Source organism: Microtus pennsylvanicus, chromosome 6, assembly GCF_037038515.1.
Source record: "Microtus pennsylvanicus isolate mMicPen1 chromosome 6, mMicPen1.hap1, whole genome shotgun sequence".
NCBI classification, from domain to species: Eukaryota; Metazoa; Chordata; class Mammalia; order Rodentia; family Cricetidae; genus Microtus; species Microtus pennsylvanicus.
The window spans coordinates 45,741,232-45,768,314 of NC_134584.1; the positions used below are offsets into that span (position 1 = coordinate 45,741,232).

The 27,083-nt window shown below is 41.7% G+C and overlaps 1 protein-coding gene across 4 annotated transcripts in view; it reads left to right on the forward strand.

The window, feature by feature from the left end:
* Rnf180 (ring finger protein 180) overlaps positions 1 to 27,083 on the forward strand; it is a 150,672-nt gene that overhangs the window by 116,825 nt on the left and 6,764 nt on the right. For all 4 annotated transcript variants that reach the window (XM_075976127.1, XM_075976125.1, XM_075976123.1 and 1 more), the window contains exon 7: positions 292 to 417. In XM_075976127.1, the coding sequence (XP_075832242.1) occupies positions 292 to 417 (126 nt within the window). The remainder of the gene's footprint in view (positions 1 to 291; positions 418 to 27,083) is intronic.

Consider the following 27,083-nt stretch of genomic DNA (forward strand, 5'->3'; position numbering starts at 1 on the left):
TCCTCTTGACAACAGACTGCAGTATGGCACCACCATCTCATTGCTTGGCATGGTTCCTGTTGCAAATGCTTCTCAGTAAACACACATTCTGTATGTGAGCATAGTTTTAAAGCTGCATCAAATAGAAATCTGGGTGACATATTTGAGATTTTTAAAAGTTAAATACATTTCTATATTTACAGACTCAAAGAGATCCGAATTTATTATCAAAATCCTATGGTAATCTATCACAGTCTTGCCGTTTTATCCAGATGAATGCTTAGAACGCTCTTTTCTTTCCTTTTACTTCAGAATTGAACAATGCCACAAAGACCTTCTTCACCAAGGAATATTTGAAAATAAAACAAAGCTTTCAGAAATCCAGTTCTGCCAAGTGGCCCCTGCCAAGCTGTAGGAAAGGATTCCATCTCTTTGGAGGTAAGAGAACCAGCCCAGACCAAGCAGTGCCTGGGTCTGTCTGCACAGGTTCATGGCTGCTGCCTGACTAAAGTGTTGCCTGAGCTCTGTTTCTGCATTAGTAACTTTCAAGAATGTTGGTGCTCATCTCTTTGCTGAAAGAAAGCTACAAGTACGTATGAAGAAAAAGAATGTTTATTTAGGATTTTTTTAATGTATGTGTGTTCAGCATGCCAGAGAGAGCATCAGATCCTATTATAGATGGTTGTGGCCACCAAGTGGGTGCTGGGAATTGAACTCAGGACCTCTGGAAGAGCAGCCAGTGCTCTTAACAACTGAGCCACCTTTCCAGCCCTGAAGAAAAGGAATATTATATGTAAAAAGTAACTTGGAAAGACACCATGATTGAATTCACTCTGCCTGGGGATAGTGGTGGAGAAAGGTTTCAATGAGGCTGAGTCTTACAGCTCTAGACCAAGAAGTTCTAGTGCACAGTAGCCCGGGGGGGGGGGGGGTGCCAATAGGAACAACAAGGCACTATAGATTTCAGTGATGTGCAAGAAAGAATTTTACGTGCTTTTACCATAAAGGAATGACAAATATTTGAAGTGAAATATGTTTAACTTGATTTAAATATTACATAACATGGCACCTCATTAATGTGTATAATTTTTGTGTTTTACCTATCCACTAAAATGCATGTAATTGAAAACAAATTGACTTCTCAACAAGTACCTAATTTGACAAACGCTGTACTTGGTAAAAGCAGAGCATCCTAGAAGATTAATAATTGACTTATTAACATATACTAAATTAATCTAGTTTTGATATCTTGCGATTGCACCTTAAGATTAGGAAAAGGAGGAAGGGACAGTGCCATATGCATAGAGTTTCACAGAGATGCACCATACTCTGGGAATACCAGTTACTGGGGTAAGGTCTACGTAACTTCTGTTTTGAGGTGTGTGTGTGTGGCCATATCATGTAGACATTAAATATAATTTCATCTTTTATAAAACTGTTATTTGTCAGAACATGAACAACCATTCAGTTTTGTTATTTGCTGTTTCTGTGTGTAGGGGTGTACATGTGTGTTCACCTGTGTGTGCAGATACACTCGCCCGTGCTTATATGCAAGTGGAAGTCAATGTCAAGCATCTTCCTCTCTCTTTTTTGGAGCCAGCAAATCTCAATGAGCCTTGAACTCGCTGTTTAGGGTAGTCTGGCTTGCCTGGAATCTGTCTTTCCCCTCCCTCCAGCTCTGGAGATGAAATGCATGCTGCTGGACCTGGCTTCCACCTGGGCTCTGCGGATCCATGCTGCTGGACCTGGGGATCCATGCTGCTGGACCTGGGCATCCATGCTGCTGGACCTGGGGATCCATGCTGCTGGACCTGGGCATCCATGCTGCTGGACCTGGGGATCCATGCTGCTGGACCTGGGCATCCATGCTGCTGGACCTGGGCATCCATGCTGCTGGACCTGGGGATCCATGCTGCTGGACCTGGGGATCCATGCTGCTGAACCTGGGCGTCCACGCTGCTGGACCTGGGCATCCATGCTGCTGGACCTGGGCATCCATGCTGCTGGACCTGGAGATCCACGCTGCTGGAACTGGGCATCCACGCTGCTGGACCTGGGCATCCATGCTGCTGGACCTGGGCGTCCATGCTGCTGGACCTGGGGATCCATGCTGCTGGACCTGGGCATCCATGCTGCTGGACCTGGGCACCCATGCTGCTGGACCTGGGGATCCATGCTGCTGGACCTGGGGATCCATGCAGCTGGACCTGGGCATCCATGCTGCTGGACCTGGGCATCCATGCTGCTGGACCTGGGCGTCCACGCTGCTGGACCTGGGCACCCATGCTGCTGGACCTGGGCACCCATGCTGCTGGACCTGGGCACCCATGCTGCTGGACCTGGGCACCCATGCTGCTGGACCTGGGCACCCATGCTGCTGGACCTGGGCATCCATGCTGCTGGACCTGGGCATCCATGCTGCTGGACCTGGGCACCCATGCTGCTGGACGTGGGCATCCATGCTGCTGGACCTGGGCATCCATGCTGCTGGACCTGGGCATCCATGCTGCTGGACCTGGCTTCCACCTGGGTGCCGGGGATTCGAACTCAGTTTCCCATGCTTTCACAGCAGTCACTTTACCCACGGAGCCATCTCCCTGCCCTGTATTTACCACTTATGACGTCATAAGGGGAAAGCCCGAGTATGGGAACCCTGTTCTCTAAGGACCTGGAAGAGCAGCCAAGCTCCTCCGAAGGTGTTCCCTGACCAAATCTGGTGTTTATTAATTTTGAAGAGAGCCTTAACTTTTTGATTTCTGTAGAAACAAAGGCATAACCTCTCCCTCCACACAACATATTTTCTGACTTCCATTTTGAAGTTAAAAGATTCTTTAAAATGTATAGGTTGGTTTAATTTAGCGGTTTCCATAACCCAGTGTCTCTCAGCAGCTGTTGTGTTTTGTACATTAGCAGTTAAAAAATTCAAAGTCAACAAAGTACCATACAGAATCCAGATGCCCTGTGTATTTCTCATCTTCATGTGGCTCATTTTGTATATTACTTTACTCCTTCTTTAAAGACTTTATTTTTAAACTATGTTCCTATGACTGTCTATTCCAATTTTCTTTTCTTTCTTTAGCATCTAAGCACATTTTAAAGCATACTGTGCCTTTTTAGAGGTTTTCTGTGACTGGACCTGGCCTTACTAAGTGCCTGCAGTGTTCTCTGAAGACCTGAGACAAATCTTTTTTTTTTTATTTATTAAAGATTTCTGTCTCTTCCCCACCACCGCCTCCCATATCCCTCCCCCTCCCCCAATCAACTCCCCTTCTCTCATCAGCCAGAAAGAGCAGACTGGGTTCCCTGCCCTGTAGGGAGTCCAAGGACCACCCACCTCCTTCCAGGTCTAGTAAGGTGAACATCCAAACAGCCTAGGCTCCCACAAAGCCAGTACATGCAGTAGGATCAAAACCCAGTGCCATTGTTCTTGAGTTCTCAGTAGTCCTCATTGTCCACTATGTTCAGTGAGTTCGGTTTTATCCCATGCTTTTTCAGACCCAGTCCAGCTGGCCTTGGTGAGTTCCCAAAAGAACATCCCCATTGTCTCAGTGTGTGGGTGCACCCCTCGCGATCCTGAGTTCCTTGCTCATGCTCTCTCTCCTTCTGCTCCTGATTTGGACCTTGGGGTTATAGTCCGGTGCTCCAATGTGGGTCTCTGTCTCTGTCTCCTTTCATCGCCTGATGAAGGTTAATATCCAGGAGGATGCCTATATGTTTTTCTTTGGGTTCACCTTCTTATTTAGCTTCTCTAGGATTACGAATTATAGGCTCAATGTCCTTTATTTATGGCTAGAAACCAAATATGAGTGAGTACATCCCATATTCCTCTTTTTGGGTCTGGCTTACCTCACTCAGGAGACAAATCTTAAACTGCCATGTCAGCCGGCGCATGGCTCAGCTTAGTACAAACCGCTGGCGCCCGGCTTCAGCCTGCAGGCAGTGACGGGAAGCCAGGTCTCTGTACACCAGAGCTGGCCCAGGAGACTGTGGGACTAGGAAGCTGTGTCTGGCTCCATGCTTGTGTTTGGGAAATGTTTTTTTTTTTAAAGCTTTCTCAGGTCCTAAGTGGAAGTATGTGCCCCCACATTGAACAATAGTTTTATATAAAGAATAGTACTTGCTTTTCATACACAGAAAGGATATTTCTTTGCACGTTTCCCTCAATGTTTAGGTTCTGCCTGGTGTGGTTTCTAATGTGTGACTTCTTGCTAGGACTCTGCCAAAGTGTACATCTGTCAGATTGTGTATGTGTGTTCACACACTGGAATCCTAACACTCCCAGCCTGCTGCCACTACAAATAACACTCGCCTGAATATTTTACCATAGACCCCTGAGCATCCTTGCTGACGCGTAGGCTCAGGAGCAGCAGCCTGGATCATAGAGTTCAAATCTCCCTTTGCAAACTATGCTGCAGTTCTCCCAAATGGCCAGGCTGGGCAGTTCCTGTTAGCATGTGGAAGAGCCCAGGACTGTGACAAATGACAGCTGTTGGCAGAGGTAGCCTGCTTGTTACTGGTGTTTGTGTTTTACAATCCCTCACAGTTTGAGACCTGTTAACATGTACGTTCATCTTTTGAGTGCCTCTTTATAGCTGTTTTGTTTGCCTTTCTAATCAGGGATTTTCTAGGATTTGTTATGCTTTTTATTTTACATTTGACTTGCATTGATGTTAATATTCCTCACTGGATATAGACACTACAAATTTATTACCCCTTTTATCATCTATATAAAAAGTTGAATTAGTATCCCTCATTGTAAAAATTCTAACTTTGATGTAATTAAATCCATGTTGTTTGATCTTTTATACTATAGTTTTTAATTTTAAAACTTCTTTCTCATGCCAAGATCACAAAAAAAAAAACACTTAGGTTTTTTTCTCTATTTATATTATTACTTTTTAGCTTTCCTGTTAAGCTTTATTCCAAAGATACCTCTTATAGTGTATTTGCAAAGAGTTCAGATCTTCTTTTCAAGTGATAATCCACTTTCCCCCAGTATTTATTTTACAGTATCATTGCGTGTTAAAATTATTTCTGAACTGTTTGAGAGAAACATAGGCAATTGTGAGAGTATTCCTAACAACTTGACTAAATTTTCTAAGTCATTGGGAGCTTTCAATAAGACAATCATTGTTGTCTTTAATAACGATAGAACATCTTGAAATCAGTGCACATACTTTTTTCTATTTTCTTGCCAAACTTCATGAGCTGGAACTTCTGTCTGATTTTAAACAAAAACAAACAACAAAAGATAAGCTAGCACCTCCCAGATTTTTGAGGAAACATTTTAAACATTTATCATGGAGTCTTAGGTGTTTCAAGTGAAGCGTGCACCCTTTGCTAGGAATGATCTCACCTTTCCTACTTTGCTGACGATTATTCCTGCAGTTTTCACTCTGGGACTGTTTTCCTCCTGCCGTGAAGCACACACAGCTCTCACTCCACAGTCTCTGCAATGTGCTCCTCTAGTGGATTGTGATCAGTTTTCTCGTGTTAAATTCCTGCTCTGCTCTAGGGATAAATTTAGCTTGATCATTTTGCATACTGATAGATTTGGTTAATATCTCAGAATTTTGTATTTATAAGATTTTATCTTTTCATTAGAGAATGTGTCCATTTTTTCCTATTTTCAAATTTGTTGTGATAAAATTGTTTATAATATTTTACTACATCTCACTCTGTCTAGTGACTATAGACACTGCTCTCTTTGCGTTCCTATTATTTACAAATGCCCCGCCCTATGGCTTCTGTCCCAGTCTTGCCCTGTTTGTCAGCTGTTTTGTCCTGCTATCAATTCTTACCGAGTTGCTGTTTCTTTACTTCATCTCTTTTGATCTCCTGCTTAGCTTTTGCTTTACTCCCTTTGCCCTACTCCTTTCTTTTGTTCTCTACTAAGATGATTCATCCCTTGTTAACTTTTAACCTTTTTACTGTATTATTTAAGGAAATAAATTTTCATCTCATGTATTTTTTTTACCCTTGATTCCTAATTACTTTCACCTGAAATCACATGCAATTTCATGCTAATCGGGTCTTCTTAATTAAAATAGCCTACAAAACAGGTTCATGTTAGACACGCTGGGTCTTACCTCCTCACTGCATCACAGAACTCAGCAGCCTGGGTCACCTGCGCTGTCAGTCGGGCTCCTCAGAAGCTGTGTTCCAGCTTCGTTTCTCTGAGTTTCTGAATTCGGGGAGAGAGGAAGAGGGAGAGAGAGAAAGATGGAAGAGGGAGCTTCTGGGGAAAAACAAACATTCCTATAGATCCAGATGTTAGTTTTGGGAGGGAAAATATGACATTGTTACAGATTTTTCTAACCACAGCAGCTTACATCAACAGTTGTGAATTCATGCAGCCGTAAAATCCGCTCATGTAGACGCGTTCTATCATAACTTATGAAATAGTATATACTGAGCAAGCAGATGTCTTTTGAATCACTTTCTTCTCACAAACATATACTTCATGTGTGTGTGTATTTGATAATATTTTCAGAAAATAAATGGAAATCATCCAGTAAAATGTAAAACAAAAGTTTGCTTTATCAAGTCTAGCTGCACTGAGGGGAATGACATTCATAGATTTCCTCCCGCGGTGCCTTCCACTTCCAGACAATACCTCCTATTTTATTAGTGTCCGCCCGACATGGTTTGCAGTCACATTGTTAGTCCCAAAACACCAGTTAAATACGTGTGTGAGGGAGAGATATTCAAAATGCTGCATCTGTTTTCTTGTAACGTATATTTGTGCAAACAGAAACCATCTGAGAAATTGTACTAAAATCTTCTGACAATTAAAAATACAAAAAAGCTCCACATTGAATTTTTTCCTCCCTATACTTGTGACAGAATTGAAAACCAGGTGTTAGAATTTAGAAACCTATACCCTGATTTCGTTGGCCGCAACAAGACATACACCTGAAGTGCAGGTGTCTGGGATGTATGTCCGACAGATGCGTCCCTCTCTCAGCAAAGCCCAGGGAACTGTGTTATTTGTTGATTAGTTTTTCTGGAGGTGTTAAATTGGATCTGCAAGTTCAAACATGTTCCGTATAAAGCAAAGGATACCCTCATGATAAAGAATGCCTGTCGGTAATAGAAAACAACAACACACATGCCCAATTAAAAAGCATGAGTTTGAACATAGCTTAGAAATCACCTTCTCAGAGAGTTAGAGGGGAAACTTAGAGTCATTTTCAACATGCTGTCGACTTAGCGTCATCTTTTACCTTCTGCCTTTACAGCTACCCTAAATAGCAATAGTTCTATTCCTGGAAACTTTGTGGGGGGCAGTCCTATGAATTCTGAAGTTTATTTTCTTCCTTTCTTTTTATTTTGGTAGAGCTGGGCTCTGTTTTCACCAGAGTCACTTAAAATTGGACATCTTTCTTCAGAAGCCAGTCTTCTAGCAAGGCCTGCATCAGCACATACTACTTTAAAAGCAAGTTGTTAGATGAAATCCCATTCACATGCAAAGTCCTGATGGGTAGGAGAGGATGGATAAGGTACCTTCACTGTCACCATGTGTACAGCCTCAGCAGTCACCTAGGAAGACAGACATCTAGACTCTGCTTGTCACATGCGTGACAGGGAACTCAGCCTCTTTCAGAGGAAGCTGGTCCTTTTTAACAACTCTGTAGATGAAACTCTGCATTAATTGAAACCTGCTTCCCATTCTTTGGTTCATTTCTATCTTAGTGTAGCATGCTCGTATTTGACTGTTCTTCCATGTACAGACTCATACAATAGCCCAAGTGTCTTCTGCTCCACAGAAAACACCACGTTACTTCAGCTGTTCCCCAAAGCTCTCAACAGCCTGGTTACCAATTTCAGGGATGCAGGAAAAGCAAAGATGATACCAATTGCATGCTGATAAACTAACTGCCCATGTGGAGCCCGGATTTGGTAGATGAATCATTAGTATGATGCATGCCTGTTAAATGATGTGAAGTGCTAGCTCCCATTTATCCAGGTTATTTCCATTTCTTTTCCAAGTTTACTGTAATTCTGGTATTGAATTATTGAGTGCATGATCTGTGTATAAGGCTAAATAGTTCAGGTAGGCAATGACTCAAAATTAAATCACTCTTTGCTTCTCTCTTAAGCTTATGAGACACATGCATTTTAATGTAAATTGTACATTTTATCCAAATAGCTCTTCATAACTATTTAAAAATGCCCAACCAGATTTTAGTCTCTCAATCCTTGTCTCCTTGTCTTTCCCTTTCTGCTTTAGCGACACAGCACATACACTCACTCGCAGGTAATACACAGAACAGGTACACACAGAGCCCGCCCTTCCACTGTTTTACCTTTAGAGAATTTACTTGGCTACCTATCAGGTTGCATATTGGTAGGAAATGGCTGCCTGCATTTGTGTGTTTGTGTGTGTGTGTGTGTGTGTACACACGTTCAAAAATCTACCCATAGGACCATAGGACCCCTGAAATTAGCACAGAAAACAAATTATTCTGGTAGGAAAAGTTGGTATTGACCTTGGCTCACGTATATAGTCATAATACTGTGCACTAGTACCAGTGTTTTCCCTGAGTTCCCTGTAGAATAGACGGCACATGAAATGGTGAAGTGTATAAGGTACTAATAAGCATTTTGTTGAACCTTTGATGAGAAGCTAGAAAAAACTAACTGTTGATATCAATAAGCATATGCTGTTGGACTTAAAAAGAACTTCATTAAGTATTCAGTATTCTAAAGCCATCTAGTATGAAACTGCCTTACTACACACAGTGAAGAATTCGTGCACTCGTGGTAACCATCCTGAGAAACATGCTCATTCTTGGGAGGTGGGACTTAAGTGAATCGGATGTGTGAAGTGAGATGGCGGGAAAGTATACTTCATTGTATGTCGCCATCAAGGTGTGTAGAACACACGTGTATGTGGTGGTGGTACTCAGCCCTGCATGTAGAGACAGAGGCAGTGGGACTATCTGTGAGGATGCGGATAGGTCTCTGCAGTTGCTGCCAGATGTTGTCCTAAGGTTTTATCCCCAATAATTAGAAAATTTATAGATGACCTCTTGTGTGTGGTGGGCCTGTGGCGTTTGAGACATAGTATGAAAAAGCAGTGGGGATCTGCCCTCTCCTGCATCAGCACTGGAGGAGTAGAAGTGTCTCTTGTTCCACAGGAACGGGGATGGCACTGGGAGATGAGATTACTAGAGCGACGTGGGTTCAACTTCTGAACACAGGGGGGCTGGTAGCTGCCAGCCCCAGGGAAGAGCAGGGCAGAAGCTGGGCTTCTTGCTTCTGACATAGAAAACAGTGGAAACTGTTAAACCTGAAAATCATCAGGAGAATTACAGCAAGCTGCATGTTGGGGTGCATCCAGGACTGGCCAGCCAGCTGTCTCACCCTAAATCAGGATTTGAGAGAGCAGCCCCTGCGGTTTCTTTAGGTTCCTTTTATAGGAGAGATAAGGTGTTCACAGGGCGAGATAGTTGGCTGTTACACATTGTTAGAAAAATATAATGAAAGGGGAGGAACAAGGTGGTGGATTTAGTGTAGGCTGAAAAACATGTTTTGCGGCTTACATCAGATCTAAAGAACTTATTCTTAATCGTCTTAACTGCAAACAGAAACCGCAACCTGCAAGGTGTACTGTCCTGTGTTGGTCCCACAGAAATGTCTTTTTTACGTAGGATATGGTAAGGGCTCTCAAGCCATCGTCCTCAGTGTCAGTTCTGGGCAAATGATCAGTGCCAAAGTCACGTTCATAACTGAGCACATGAGAGAGCTGTGGAGTTCACAAAGGGTAGGTGAGCGAAAATTCCAGTACATTGAGGGACACCTCCCCACGCCAGAAAAACTAGTCTTGCTGGTTGCGTGCCTCACTGGGTATATTTCCCGAGTCTAGGAATTACCTAAAGAGCATTCTTGCCATGCGTTGAGAACTCGGTAGCAGTGAGAGAAGTCAGCAGGGTTTTGATAGCTATGTGGACTTGCACCTCTGATGGAAACCAGATGCAGAGCCTGTTTTCTCACAAGGCAGCAGCTGGGAGCCAGGTCAGCTCTAGAAGCCTGCTCAAAGGGCAAGTGACTTTCTTCCAGTTTGACTGTTTAGGACTCAGATCATCCTGGAGTGATGGACCTGCAGCAAATACACACTATGAATCCTCCTTATAGCATCCCCTGTTGTAAACCTACACAGACTGGGAAGGTAAAGAGGTGTCTTACCTCTAGAAAGCATGACTTTCAGATGAAAGGAGCTAAAGGCCCCTAAAATGTCACTCAGCAGCCCACGCTCAGGAAGAGGTCAGGACACAAAAACAGAACATTCAAAACAATGAAACCGAACATAGCTGGACGTAAGGAATTGTGTAGTGCTTTAGAAATGAAGGCACATTAAAGCAATGAAATGGCAGGAAGCAGTGAGGTAAATGCCCTTACAGATTTTGCCCACAGGGTACTTGACATTAGGTACTGGGTGAGTTCCAATGAAGCATCCTCACTTCAAACACAGCTTTGCTTATGAATTACTGAACCAGAGTGTTGAGCCCTTTCATTGCATCTTCCTGACAAAAGAAAGGCGTGATCCTCTTTGGGGGAAAGAAAATACTAATTTCAGCCGCCTTGGTGTCCCTATCTCAATAAGCAAAGCATGAAGAGTTGAGAGAAAATGACTAACACAGAGAAAGCACAAAATAGGGGGGAAAATATCCCTAAATTATGTAGTTGTTAGTATTAGCCAACCAGCGCTTTATCATAACTGTTGGGAAAATAACCCTTCCTTCTGCCTTCTTCTGGTAGTTTGCCAAAATAATAAACACAAAGGGAAAAGGGGAAGGTCTCCAAATTGTGTTCTCTGGGCCTTTTAGAAAACACAGATCTGTTCCTCTGGCTATGTGCATTTAGATCTATCAGTATGGTGATATTGGAGACACAAAAAGAATGGGCTCAGTTAAAAAGGAATGCCCCCACAGATTTTACCTAGAAGTCAGCATGTCATTGGCAATGCTGCAAGCAGACAGGCTAAGGGCAGGATTTTTGCAAATAGCACAAATGTGTGTTTTGAGCAAACTAAGAACATGATGTAAACTGAGGTAGCTTCAAGGACACATAATAGAAAATGATCCAAAAAAGAAGAAAGCCAAACAGACAGGTGGTGAGGTCCCACCGAAGCCCTGGCCTCCGCCGCCCAGAGCAGCACATTTTCTGGGGAAGTCAGTGGAAGGACCCTCAGCTACTAGACCTCATTCCCATGAAGTCATAGCATAGTAAGTGTGAATAAATAAACAAAAGACCTTTGTAGTAACTCACCAAGATGAAGAAAACTATGGACAGGGTAGGCAAACGAGAGAAAAACTCTAATAGAACCCGGGCTGGGGAAATGCTCAGTGGTGAAGAGCACCCACTGGCTGCCTTTGGAGAGGATCCTGGTTCGGTTCCCAGCACCCACATGGCAGCTCACAACCCTTTATAACCCCAGTTCCGGGGGACTTGATGACTTGATGCTTTCTGGCCTCTTCAAGAAATGCATGCACACACATACACACACACGCACATACACATAGACAAATACCCATACACATGTAATAAAAATAATCTTTTTAAAACTTTATAATGAAGATTATAAAAAATTGTAAAACAGGTATTCCAGAACTACAATACAAGTTTGTTTCTGGAATGTATTAATTCAGATTAGTTTTGATGTATGGTATTTTATTTATTTTTAAGTATTTTTATATATGAAGTTTATGAAAAATGTTTGAGCGGCAGAATGGGTAGTACATGGTGTGTTGCTGATTCGGGGAGTCCCTGATGAGACAGAAATGAGACTGACTCACTGTCAGAATTTTTGCAAACCTGATAAAAGATATTAACATGTGTGGGTGACTCTCATCAAGGCCTAATGGAGCTATCCCCAGAGAAGGCCTGGTCAGTCTGCTGAACCCCAAAAGCAAAAGGTCTCAGAAGCATTCAGGAAAAACAGTGGCAAAAGCGGGGAAGGTGGCTGACCTCTAAACAGAAACCAGTGCCCAGAAGATACAGAATGACATATTTAATGTACTGTGCTTAAAAAACAAACAAACAAACAAAAATAAACCTGTTGGCTGTCCAAGAAAATCAGCTTTTCAGGCTTTCCAGCAAAGCTGCACTCTCTGCAGGGTGTTTTTTAGAGCAGTGGAAATCACTCAGCAGGAGGGAGGAGACAGGACTTATGTTTAAGAACCAGCGAACATTCCCTCTGTAAGTTCAGCAGCAGTAATAGCCTTTGAGTTTAAACACTGGCGACCAAATATGTAATAGTGACAGCCAAGGCAATAAGTAAAGTTTAACTGCTTGTAATGGTCTCACATTGTTTGGGGCATGGTGACAGTACTCATTAACAGTACACTGTCACGAATCAAATTTGCATATTTACTGCATAGGGAAACTACACAAGGAAAAAGGAAGGTAAAAGAGTCTCATGTCTCTAAGTCCTCTCCCTGCAGTTCTAGTCAATCAAGCCAGGCTTGGGTAAAAGGCATTCTATTCAGTATCTGATCCGTCCTCAGAACGACAGGGGACGTCTGAGAAGCTGTCACAGCCAGTAGGGCTAAGGAGACAGACTGATTAAATATAACAGCCCATTGTCGATGAAAGCAAGTAAATCTATACCAGGCAACACTAGACTCTAGACTGTAACAATACCATGCTAATACAGGTTCATTGTGTCTTACAGTGTCCTGCTATGAAATATTACTAATAAGGAAAACTGAGTAAGGGACTAGATAGGATCTCTTTGCTATCTTGTAACTTTTTGTAAATGTGAAGCTTTCAAAGTTTAAAATTCACTAAAAACACAGCTAATATGGAGAAAATTAATCCATCGGAAAACAATGAGAAAAGGGGGTGAAGACCAGGAACAGCAAATATGAGCATTTAAATTACAAGAGCTGACTAGGATGCTATTTATAAGACTATTTAAATAGAAAAGTACAAAAATATTGACTGTGGGAAAACAGAAAAAGGAAACGTGCGTGCGGGCACATACACCATGTGCACGTGTGTATACACACACACACACACACGATGTTGATCTTTGCCCAGGGAGAGGAATAGCTAATCTGAAAGGCTAAAGTTTACCATCAGTGGAACAGAATGATGAGAATGATGACTTGGGCTCTGTTCATAGTCTGCCGTGGAGTACTGTGGCCTAGGCAGATGCCCTCGTGTGCCCTCTGTGAATCTAAATAAGCCTTTCTGAAGCCAGCCTGCTGTTCTCCTCCTCTTCTGCCTGTCATGGATTTCAGTGACAGAAGGAACACTCATATCCTTCTGAGTCAGTTCTATCCACGAAGCTGGGTGGACTGAGAAGACTGGGAACCTGGGCTACCACTGGCTTAGGCTGTCCGGCCAGCAGGCCCCCAGGTATACGCTTGTCTCTGCCTCCCAAGTGATAGGGATTTCAGCACCATTATCAGTTCTCCACATGGAGCTCAAACTTGTGCAGCAGCTTAACAAGCGACCTGTTCCGGTGTATTCAACTAAAACACAGACTTTTAGTTATTTTCACATAAAGGACCTGACAAGCTAAGGGTTGTTTTATTGTTTTTGGTGTTGAAGAAAAGATGACTGATTATGTTTCTATTCTTTCATACGTAGATTTTAAATGCCTTAGGTATATCTCAGACCAATTAGCTTAAAACCTCTGGAGATGAAACTCATCCTCCTTAGGCTTCTGTTGCTGTTGCTAAATAGCACGATCTAAAGCCACTTGGGGAGAAAATGGTTTATTATACTTCCAGGGCAAAATGGTTTATTATACTTCCCTGGAGGGGAAGTCAGGGCAAAAACTCAAGCAGGGCAGGAGCTTGGAGACAGGAAGGGTGCTGTTTATTCCCCTGCTTGCAGAGCTTGCTCAGCCTGTTTTCCTATGCCATCCAGGTTCTGCCTAGGGGCAGAATCCCCCACCATGAGCAGAGCCCTTACCTATCAATCATTAATCAAGATTAACCCCCAGGGTTGCTTGTCAGCCATCTTACGAAGTCATCGTCTTTGTTATGGTTTCCTCCTCTCGCTCGACTCCAGCTTGTGTCAAGCTGAGAAAAAACTAGGAAGGAAGGGTAGAACGATCTACATATGAGCCAGATGATGGGGAAGAAGTGTGCAAAATGCTGTCTTCAGTACAAATCCATAATAAAGAGCACGGCGTGTTAACAAGTAGCTCTGGAGGTAATCACAGAAGGGCAAGAGAGAGCCCATAGGAAAAGATAGAAGTGTCTTAAGGAAAGGGAAGCCTCGGCTTCTTTCCTTTGAAGATGCGAGAAATGTGCATGGTTAGAGATGTTTGCGCATTTCAGACCGCGCTGCAGCTAACGGTGCTGCTAACATGATTTACCCTGCTGCAATACAGCCACTTGCATAGATTCTATAGTGCTGGTGCCTAATGCAGAAGAACACTAATGAGTGCTATGGGGTGATACTTTGTGATCTAACGAATAAAGCTTGCCTGAAGAACAGAGTGCAGAGCTAAGCCACTAGATAACCGTAGAGGCCAGGCAGTGGTGCCTCATAACTTTAATCCCTACACTCGGGAGGCAGAGGCAGGTGGATCTTTATGAGTTCAAGGCCAGCCTGGGCTATGTGAGCTTGATTCAGTCTAAAAGAGAAATAGAGCCAAGTGGTAATGGCTCACACTTTCAATCTCAGTTTTTGGGAGTCACACGCCTTTAATCCCAGCACTAGAAAAGTGAAGACTAGAAGGGATATGGCTGGGTTTGAGAACGGAATATAAGGTGGAAGGAGACAGGAGCTCATTGCATTTAGTCTGAGGAATCGTAGGAACAGGATCACCCTTTTGGTCTGAGGACTCAGTATAGGTAAAAGGTCTCTATTGTGACTGGACTGCCTTACTTCTCTGATCTTTCAGCATTTACCCTAATATCTGACTCCAGTTGTTATTATTAAGACCAATTAGAATTAGCACAACAGTGGTATACTCACAAATTTCAACACCTATTAAAGTATGAGTTTATTAAATATTACAGGGTCAGATGAAAATGTTTTAAAGTTCACAGTGTAATTTCTCAGTGAAACCCATGAACAACTGAACATTTTAAAACTGGAACCCCTCACCTTGTCCAGTATCAAGATTGTCTTAACAGATTACAGTTTTATTAATTAAAAAACAAAATGTTAGGTGCAGAACATCTTTGCAGGTATGCTGGAAATAAACGATTTTAACAAGCAAAGTATTACTGTACATTATGCTTCAAGTTTTCTATGGTTGTACTGGAATAGTGATTTTATGAAAAAGTAATGAATAACAGTTTTGGCAATATAAAAGCTGCAGTACTGTTACCAGTTAAAATATACATTCTGCATTTCTGTTGTGCTGAAATATTTTAGAGATTGACTGAACATAATGCAAGGTTCTGGGTAAACAATAGGTTTTATGTTATAATTTGAAAATATTTACTTTATACCATTTCATCCTCAATCTTACCTTTAAACATATTAGATCCTGACCAAAGAAATCATTGATAGATTCTGTTAAGACCATTTTCTTTTATTAATTTTTCTGATTTAAATAAAAGACTCTAATTTCTCAAAATATTCCAAAAAGAATTGAAATTTTTAATCCATCCTAGAATAGCCAGTATGTATTTTAGTTATTTTAGTCCATATTCTTTATATGATATGCCCTAGGAGTTCACATGCATCAAAAGAAAGCAGATAAGTAAATTCAGTCTCAAAGAAAATTATACACACAAAAACCTGGTAGCTCTAAATGAGGCTTTCAAGCTTTAGTTGATAACATGGCTGTCAAGTGAGCACTGCCTCTGTCAAGAACTCTATGAGCCTTTGGAAGAGGACATAGCAAAGCACTTGTGCTATTGCCCAAACTCTGAAAAGAAAAGCAGTCTCTCACACAAGTGATAATGTGGCATCATAAACTGAGCTGCCATTGAATTAGCAGTCTGACTTTTCTGAATATTTCCCATTCTTGTGTAATTCACAACACTTAACTAGAATCAGAAAATCACTGCATACATCAAAAAATAGAAAATATATTCCTTTATTTCCCAACTATGTAGATTATAAAGCTGTGTGCTAGATGGGAATGCTTGAGATGAGTTACCCACCAATTTTATATATGTAGAATTACATCAATTGCTTTGATTTGAAATGGATCTCACTGCTTTAAAGATGCTATAAGCCATGATGTATAAGATGGATTTGTCCAATAATAAGCTTTAGTTATCATTGTCTATTTTCTGCTCACTTATTCATCTAGTTGAGAAAAGACTGCCAGACACCTGGCCGCTCCAGTGCTCCCAGAGGTCTGCTTCTGTGTCACTGCTCACCGGTTCTGCCAAGGTCTCCGAGCTGACACATCCATCCGGACAGACACACGTCCGGCAGTCCCAGACATTTGTACCCACACCGTTGGGAGCAGCTAAGGCTACAGATAGGCTAGAACATGAACTAACATTGCTCATTTAAATGTCACAAGGACTTTTAAATATCCCGTGTGTGTGTGTGTGTGTGTGTGTGTGTGTGTGTGTGTGTGTGTGTGCGTGCGTGTATGTCTGTGCTAAGGATAAATATTTAACAAATAATTATCTTCCCCCATAAGCACGCACACACACACACACACACACACACACACACACACGATAAACATAGTGATTTGAAAAATATTAATTATCTTCACAAAGAGCAGTGTTTGGTATATTTTTACATGAGATGCCTACAACACTGGTATCTTTCTTTTAGTTTTGGTTCATCTGGTCTACAGTTCATAAGTAACCCATGGAAAGTTAACCAGACTCAAGCCTAAGATCTTTCTTGATTTTTATTGTGTAAAATGGAGACTTATGGTGGCTGAATCACTTGCTTAGGACCCAGAGCATTCTGGTCCATAAAATGCATGGGACCCTTTGAAGTATTTCCTGATAAACTCATTTATGATATGGCACAAGTTAAGCAAAATTTGAGTTGAGACCTTGGGTTTAACTTCCTGTCACAATTTCACCAATAAACTTAAAAGTATAGCATGTAATTACGTACATATAAATGGACAAATTGGTAAGATCTACTTTATCCTGTATTCAATATTAATGAAAGTAAGAAATAAATTTCTGTTTCTTAGTGAAGAAAATAATTTTACTGTATGGGAAAAGGTTCTCAAATTTGAATATGAAATGATTACGTTAAAATCTTTTGAGTTGAGAATGTAACTGAATGACAGCCTAATATGTGAAGGCCCTAAGTTCAATATCTAGGTCTAAGAAATTATAAAGAGGAAAAAAATAAATAGGCCTACATAAGCAGTACATTTAATAATATTAAGTTAAACCAATAGAAAAATGTTGGGGATATTTATTCATATCCTCAAAAGCAATCACCTAGTTAACACTAGTCTCACTAAACCAGTGATTCTCAACCTTCCTAACACTGCAGCCCTTTAGTACAGTTCCTCATGTTGTGGTGACCTCTTCCCAACCATGAAATTATTTTTATTGCCACTTTATAACTACTTCATAATTGTAATTTTGCTACTTTTATGAGTTGTAAAGTAAATATCTGATATTTCCAGTGGTCTTAAGTGACCCCTGTAAAATGGCCATTCAACCCTAAAGGGGCAGCAGCTCACAGGTTGAGAACCACTACACTTTCATAAATGCTTTCATAATTTCCACTTGCTTTCTTTTTTAATAGAAAAATATACTTCTGGTATTTATCATGCTTACTTCAGAGTCTGAAATAAAATAAATCATGGTTTTCCTAATTGAGGCAAATTTTATACAGTTCATATAAACCTAGTTTGGGTAGAAATATAAACATATTATCATGCTGTGTGACCTAGTAGAACAAGAATTATATTACTCCAAAACTAAGAAAAATAGTTTCTGATATAATATAAAAGTGTGAAAAATTAAGGCCATGGCCCTGCCACCGATTGGTTCTTAATGGTTTTTAAAGGATTTTGAATCACCAAAGTGTCTGCTTTGATCACAGTGGGAAAACACTATGAAAAAGTAGTGGATTCCAATCAGAAACAAAGCTCTCTACATATATCTATTCCATCTATAGATGGTGTGACAAATGTATATAGAAAGTCACAAAGAATTGGAAGCCTGCAAAAGCTAATAAACCAATTTAGCAAGATAAAATATTGTCTGAAAAATCAGTTGTAGCTGAATGTCATAGCAAAGGCCTGTAATCCTAGCACTCAGCAAGCAGAGAGGCAGGAGGATTACAAGTTTGGGGTTAGTTTGTTATACTACCAGGTGTGAGCAATCCAAGATGATTATTTCTAAAGTAGTTTGAATACTATTTCCAATAAAATAATAAAATGCCTGAAAATTACAAGATGGTTGACATTAAAAAATACAAATCAATGAAAAAACTCATGTAAATCAGTTAAACTTTTTAACGGTGGTAAAATATAAATACTATCTAAAGCTAGTTACAGTTCCAATGTGATGTATATCAGAATAGTAACAGCTCCTTTCTTAGAACTGAAAGAAAAATTCACAAATTCTTTACCAAATTTTCATTTGAATCATGAATAAATTAAGGGGTAAAAACTCTTAAGCTGGTGAGATGGTTCAGGGACAAAGGTGCATGGTGCCAAGCCTGATGACCTCATTCAGAGTTCAATTCCCTGGACGCAGATGGTGGAAGGAGAGAAGTTGTCTTCTGACCTCCACAGGAGTGCTAGGGCTCGTGTGTGCAAACACACACACACACACACACACACACACACCAAATAAGAAACTTCAAGTAAATAAATACAATGCTAACAATTTACAAACTTATTGTAGAGAAATAGTAATTGAAACAGTCTAGTATGGTAAAAATAAATTCACCGATGAATTAGAGCATTCAAAATCACACCAGATATCTATGGACAGTTAGTTTTGACTGGATGCTGAGTAAGTTCATTTAATGAAGAATAACTTTTTCAGCAAATAAGGCAAAGGAGTGCAACACCTACATCATCACAGTAAAATGTCAACTATGCCTTGTGTTTGAATTACCACCTATAAGTGTGAGCAGTTACTGAGCCTGTTAAAAATACATTATTCAGCATAATAAAATTTAGCTTTATATGAAGCAATGGCTCAAGTACAAGATGTAGGCATCATAAAATTCTACAAATAGACATAAGGCTAAGTCTTTAAGTTCAGTAGGTTCTTTAGATATATACAAACAACACAGCAAAAAAATAAAATAAGTAAATTGAACTTTGTCATAATTAAAATTCTGTGCAAAGCGTGTTTATCAAGAAAATAATAAAGACAATATGAGAGAACATGTTACATACCTCCCAAGCAGTTAATATCCATAACGTACAAAGAAACTTAGAACTCAGTAACAAGAAGGTAAGAAAGTCAGCTTTTGAAATGGGTCAAAGATTTGAATAGACATTTCTCCAAACAGAGCTTTGCAAGTGGCTAAGATATATTTTAAAGCTACTCAACATAATTTATTATTATGGAATTTAACATTACAAGATGATTTGGGCACGCTAGGATGGTAGCATCAATAATAACAGAATAGCAAATCCTAGCAAGGAAGAATTAAAATTCTTGTAACTTGCTAGCAAAATATAAAATGATGCAACCCGCCATGAAAAAATTGGAGGATCCTCAAAAGGCTAAATATAGGATTACCATGACTCTAGAGTTCTACTGGTAACTAAAAGAACTGAACCAAGATAGCCGTGTGCCAGTGTTCATTATTCCGTTATCCCCAATAGCCAAATGGTAGGAACAAACCCAGTATCCGCCTGCACTTTAATAGATAAACAAAATGTGGCACCATGCACATAGAACAGATAAAATGAAAAAAACATCCATGACAGCACACACCACAGTATGGACACACCAAGACAATCAAGGCACAAATATCTTATGATCCCACCGATATACCTAAAATAGGTACGTTCATAGTCTCAGAAAGAGGCTTAGAGATTACCACACTGGGAAAGGGGGAACTGGAGCTACTGCTTACTGACTATGTTTTGGTTTGAGGGTTATGTGAGGGTGTAATACTGTGGTAATGGTTACACAACCCTGTACATCTAATTAATATCATTGACTAAATTCTTCTGTTAAAAATGGTTAATGGCTGAGTACATCCCATGTTCCTCTTTTTGGGTCTGGCTTACCTCAATGGCACTGGGTTTTGATCCTATTGCACATACTGGCTTTGTGGGAGCCTAGGCTGTTTGGATGTTCACCTTACTAGACCTAGAAGGAGGTGGGAGGTCCTTGGACTCCCCACAGGGCAGGGAACCCTGACTGCTCTTCGGGCTGATGAGAGAGGGGGAGTTGATTGGGGGAGGGGGAGGGAAATGGGAGGCAGTGGCGGGGAGGAGACAGAAATCTTTAATAGATAGATAGATAGATAGATAGATAGATAGATAGATAGATAGATAGATAGATAGATAGATAGATAGATAAATACAAATTTGTAAAATTGTATCCACAAAAAAAAATGGTTAATGGCAAGTGTGAATTCTTTTTTTTAATTTTAGGATAGTACTTCCTACTTGGTTATAGACCCAAAACATTTAATGAATAATTCAACCTGGTAAGTGATAGTGTCAAACATATTTTAGCTGTTCTAGAGTGGAAAGAAATCACATTTAGCTTCTTCAGTATAAAATGCCAACTTTTGCAGGGTTAATACATTTAACTCTGGGAGCCTAAAGATGCTGAAAATGAGATGGCATTTCAAACCCATTTGCACTAACTTTTCAAATATATTAGCCAGGCAAGTCTATACCTGTTTGTGACTATAAATATCACACTCCACCTCCACTCAGACCTACTTCTATCAGTCAACTTTCCACACATGAAAAGTCTTACATAATATGGAGAATGCAAAACAGTGAACCCCAGTGCTTTATCCTCGTGCGTGGCCCGTTCCGTGAAAAGGAGGGCATGTCTCCTGAATGCTAGTCTCGGATCAGAGCTCTGCGGAGAGTGTTTGTTCGTGAGAACTACAGAATGTCTTTTCAGTTTATTCGTGGAAAGATTCCATCTCTGTTGAAAATACATTTGAAAGACGTGATCTGGGACATGCTTCAGTGCTATGCTAACTGCTTCCCTTTTCTATGAGATCTGTGCTCATTGGCAACCCCACCCCCCACATCACACAGCAAATGCATTGTATAGAGAGTCACTGAGAACATACTGCAGGCTGCTGAGCCTGCAGAAATGCCTCAAAGGGAGCTTTCAGTTGTGGAACTTTCTACAATCCTTCATGGGAAAGATAAAATTGAACCATATTTTCTAGGAGGAAAGGTCACAACCTTGTTATATAAGATATGAGAGTCATCATTCAGAGGTAAACTCTTTTTACAAGATAAGAGTTTTAGAAGAAGCAGTCACTTTGACTTCTGGAACTCTAATAGTTTTAATACTCCTTCTCAACCTAGTAGCATCTTGGGAACATTTTTAAGCATCTTTCTTGCTCCTTGATTTCACTGCAATTAATTTAAGAGGTTGTTTGTGTCATAAAGTAAAAGCAATCAGATTTGACTTCCATTTTTATTCACCTGTCCCTTGAATAATTTTATAGGTTAGGTCATTGTTTTTCATTAGAATTCATATTAACTCCAAAATGCCTTTCCCCGGACTGAAAGCCTGCCGCTCCACATCGGCCTTTTCAATGGGACCCAGTAGAGCTGCATCCACCTGGCACATTACTGACTGGCTGCAGGGTGCAAGAAAAGACCCCGCAGCATCTTACACTGATGAAAACGTCCACCTAGAAGCACACATTTGCAGTAATTGTGGAAGTCAAGTGTCATAGTGGTGCCTGGCTTCCACCTGCAGAGAAGTAGAAATAAACCACAAACTGAGAATGAGACCAGAATACCTGTGAAGGATCCAAAATATAGCCCAGCTGTGAGAATTTTAGTTCAGTTCATTTGAATTGTATGTATAGAATAACGTTATAACAAATATGACTTGAGACTAGAAAACGTGAACGTTAAGTCAATTGATATTAAAATTTTCCAGAGTCTCAGACAGAAGAAGAGAAGTAAGCATGATGTCCCAGACCAACACAGGAAGTTATCTGCATTAAAGTCACTAGTAGAAGGAACATCATCAGTTGCCATGCCTCTCCTCTCCAGGGCAGATGCGATGAAGCAAGCTGCCAGGTCAGACATGCTGAATCTTTCCCAGTAAGACTGGTGCTACACAAATTACTAAATATGGGTTAGGCAAGATGTGAGAATTAGCCGTTAAGAGGCTAGAACTAATGGGCCAAACAGTGTTTAAAAGAATACAGTTTCCGTGTAATTATTTTGGGGCATAAGCTAGCCAGGTGGCCAGGAGCTGGGTGGCAGGAACAAAGCCCGCAGCTCCCTTCAACATATTGCCTTGGCAGGTTTTTAAAAGTTATTCAAAATTAGGAGCTAAAGATTATTATGATAAAATAAGCCAGGTGCAGAAAGACAGAATACCATGTTTCCTTTCGTACAATTAGCTTGTGTTTTAATTTTTATAGATGGGCGATCTTTGTAATGAAAAAAAAGGGGATCATGAGAGGAGGTCTTAAGGCAGGGGAGGTGCCTTAGTGGATAAAGCCCTTGCCAAATGAGTAGAAGCATCAGAGTTCTGATTGTCAGCACCCAACTGTATACACAGGGCTTGAGGGAGGAGATGGGATCCCAGATGCATGCAGAACAGCTGTCTTCCTTCAGCATCCTGCTCTGCTCAGGAGAGACCTGGACTCAGTGAATGAAGTGGAGAGCATTCAGGGAAGATACTCAACAGGGACCTCAGTCTTCCACTGTCACTCACATACCCATCTCCACATGTGCGCACACGCAAACATGCACTCACACACGTATCCATGCAAAAATACTATAAACATGAAAAAGAAGTCTTAACTAAGAGAAGTGAAAAAGAAGGTAAGAGAATATGTGTAACATGAAACAGAGAGGGCTGTTGGCGGGAGGAAGGGGACTCAGAGCATAGAGTGAAGTAGGAAGAGTGATAAGAACCGTGTATGAAGATACCACAATGAAACCTATGTACAGTATACACCAACTTTAAATGCTTTCAAAATTGTCCCACATTAGAAAAATCAAGGAATCTAGTTGAGTCTATCTGATTAGCAGACTAAGCGGGGTGGGGGGGGGCAATTATATAGCCATCCTAATAGGCAGAGAGAAGTGATTGAGTTGATAGAGTATGCAGAATATTGGTGTAAAATACAGATTTTAAGGTTCCTTGATGAGTACAATCTTCATAATACAATTTCTCACCCTTCCCTGCTAGAATAGATGGCTAAAGGCCTCCAGAATACCTGGAGTGCATGTCCCCATTGTGTCTACATTTAATACAGCATGGTTGAAGTACACTAAACCTATCGGATCCTGGTCTAAACCGTGCATCAGAACCAAGTAACCCATCCTTGTGTCTCACAGTAGTCTGTGTGGTTTGTAAACGTGAACTCCAGGTTCAGAATCTATGTCCAGAACAACAGGGTTGCAGATATTAAAGTACGAGTGTTATCTTCATCATGCTTTCAGATGCATGGACTCCCAGATGATGCAGTTCTATGGCGCAAAGCATGGCTCCTGGGAAGCAGAAAAGACTCGTGGCTATTGACAGTGGTTTAGTGGCCCTCAGAGGCCAAAACCTATCAGATGAAGTCTTGAGCCATACCGTTTAATTCATCTTGCTACAAAGAAACCAAGGTTAAGTTAAATATAAATTAATTTACTGATTAAATGAAATAAATCAAACCTATCTCCTATGAGGATGATAATTTTTAAGAAATTGACAGTGTTCTAGACTGAATTTCTTTATGGCAGGCACCATGTCAAAACATCTTTAGATCTTTGCTAAATTATAGTTATATTCTCCATAAGATGGAATAAATTAGTTTTACCATGTGATGTTCTGACAATCTATTTAAGGTCAGCAACTGACTTCAAAAAAATCAATGACTCCGAAGGAAAATAGAAGCCATTTTAGCTAACAATAGTGAGCTTGCTGATTAATTCAGAAAAATTGACATATGAACGGTAATAAAGGTTTCTCCTCTAATAAAACCGTGTGACTCTAACTTTTACTAGATGTTCCCTGTGGGCCAGCCTGATGCTTTATATGTGTTCGTTCATCTCATCTTCGTGCTAGACAGGGACTTTGCACGTGTATGGCCATCATTTTCCAGTGGAGCCTACATCAAACACTGAAGTTTGCACTCTGGTGTTTTCTAATACAATGTCACAGTTCACTTATTCCTACCAAATATCTATCTGTGAAGTGGCTTTTAGGCCAACTTTGATTTAGAAACTGCCGTTATCCCATGCAGTTGACGTCATTAGAAATCCCAGAGCTCGCTGTGAATTCCTACTTGCTAAAAAACATTCAGAGAAAATGCAATTATCCAGCCAGTAATCATTATCTACTTCACACATGAGATCGTGTCCCATTCAATGTGGTGTCATGGATTGTGTCTCCCTCACTGCCTCTCTTTGTTGTCGTTCACCGATACAGGATATAGGTACGCAACTCTCTGGTGACACGAATAAGGTAGAATACGTTGTAAATTGCGGCTCTCTGGGCGCCCAGCACACGGAGCACTCCTCACAACGCATCATTCCTTGTTCTGCATCGCCTCTGTTTTCTTACGTGAGCATCCCTAGTGCAATACATGTTAATACTATGCCGATGTGCTTTATTTTTGGCTCATCTGCTTGGAATGTGAATAATCTCAGCCTATACATTGTTCTTCTGGACCAGGGAAAACCATGTTTTAAATGCTAACAGTAATTTTCTAATAGCAGTGTTACCTCATCTCTGGCCCGCATGGGTGAAGAAGCTGTTGAAAGGTGTGTAAACTGCTTTGAGATTATTTCTCTTGATGCATTTCGATAATATTTATGTGGGAGAAAAAATGTCCCCCACTTCCTCTTACTCTACAACTGTAGTGACGTCAGTCTTGAAAGCAGAAAGCTGCAGAGATTGGCATCCTCATATCTGATGCTTTCACACAGCGCAGGCCCCCAGGCTGAGTGCACAGTAGTGCAGCTCCTCTGAATGGAGAGAGATAACACATCTGTGCTTATCTAAATAAAAGAAAAATGCATTTAAAAAATAATATTTTATGACCAAGCATGTTCCTGCTCAGTGCCATGACAGACTGAGCAGGGCAGAGACGCATGTGCAGGCTGACCTGGGCTTCAAGGAGAAAATATGGGCAGATTGAGCACAGTTATAGTGGGGAGGGGGAGAAAATGTATGTAATAGAGAGAGAGAGAGAGAGAGAGAGAGAGAGAGAGAGCGAGAGAGAGAGAGAGAGAGAGAGAGAATGGTTCATTTCCTGTGGACGGAGGCGTCTCTGAAGAAGTGAAAGTGGTGAGGAGTGGGCTGAGGTGGGTGGCTTGACTGCCACTCGGTGACATCATGATGTCTGGACCAGCGTTGCGGCCGGGGGCCCACAATTGGTTTGTGGTTCTGATGCAGCCATGGTCTGTGTTGATGTCTGATGTTCTTAATACCACCAAAGGCTGAAAGGATAAGACTGTATATAGAGTTAGCCCCACCCCTCACTGGTCGCAACACTAGGGAGAACTGGGCCTGCCCCTCACTGGCTGAAGCACTCAAGAGAGAGAGCCCTACACCTCACCTGGGCAGCACACCAGATGTGATTCTATTTACAGGGGCATGGGCGAGCTGGCGCTGGGGGTGTGAGAATGGGAGTGTCTCTCTTGTCTCTCATGGGGTAGCAGGGGTGACAGAAAGATGCCCTCCCCCACATCCCTTGACACCTGCAGCAGGTGGGGGACCTATCTAACCCCTCACCAGCTGCAGCACTCAGGAGAACAGGCCCTGTACCTCACATGAGATGCACACTAGAGTTGACCCAGTAGACAGGGAAGTGGGTAAGCCAACCCTGAGGGCATGAGAGGGGCTACTGCCTCTCCTGACTGTAGTGTGGTGGTAGGGGTGAGGGAAAGATGCCCTCCCCTCTTCCTCTACCATCTCCTGCTGGCAAGGGAACTGACCCCATTACCAGGCTCAACACTTGGGAAAGGAAGCCCTGCGCTTTGTCTGGGCAGCACAGCAGAGCTGACCCTGTTGAGAAGGGCACAGGTGAGCCCACCCCAAGAATGTGAGCATGGGAGACCTGGCCCATCCCTCATCTGCCATATGAAGGCATGGGCAGGGGAGAGATTGCTCCCCACACCCACCCATCATTCCCTGAGGCAGGTGGGAGAGCTATCCCTATTATCTGTCATGTGGCAGCATGGGTAGGGGAGAGATCTCTGCCCTGCCCCTCATCAGCTCTAGCACTTGGGAGAGTGGCCCCTATACTGCAACTGTGCAACACAGTAGATCTGGCCCTGAAGGTGTAGGTGTGGGAAAGCCAACCCTGAACCTACCCCTTGCCCATCACCGCAAAGGGTGAACTAGCCAGGGCAGTGCTGGAGAACCCTGGTGGTAAAGACAGGGGAGAGCTGGTGGGCTGACCAACCCCGCAACTACCCAGGCCCAGGGCTACTGGATCTTCATGACACAGGGTGGCAGTGGGATGTCCAGGAAGAGTCCCAATGAGGGCCTGGTATCAATAGTGTAACAGAGGCCGGAGTCTTGAACCAAACCCATGATGCTTTGCGATGAACACCTGATTGTAGATTTGTATGGATAAAGGAGTTTCTCACTGTGACACATTGCAGCTTCCCTGACGAGATGGTCCCTTCCTGGTTTTTTTCCCCTTTTTTATCTTAAATTTTACTTTGTTTTATTTTGAGGGGCAGGGTTGCAGGGATAAAGGGTAGGTGCAAGGGGCTGGAAGATGGATTAGATCGGGACGTGTGATGTAATAAAAGACATAAAGAACATTTTTTTAAAAAAGTTTTAAAAATTCTGTGAGAGCTTTATACGATGTAGTTTGATTGTAGTCACCGCAGCTCCGCAGATAGCCACCCCCACATCCCTAATCACCCAGCTACTTGGCTTGGGTTTCTTTTGAGACCTATCAAGTCTAATTCATTTGCTCAAATTATTCTGGGGATGGGGCCTCCTCCTGGAGCATGACGGAACAACTAAATCACCACACTTAACGAACGCTGATTCTCCCTCTGTCAGCAGCTGGCAGGTGCTGGGAGAGAAAAACAA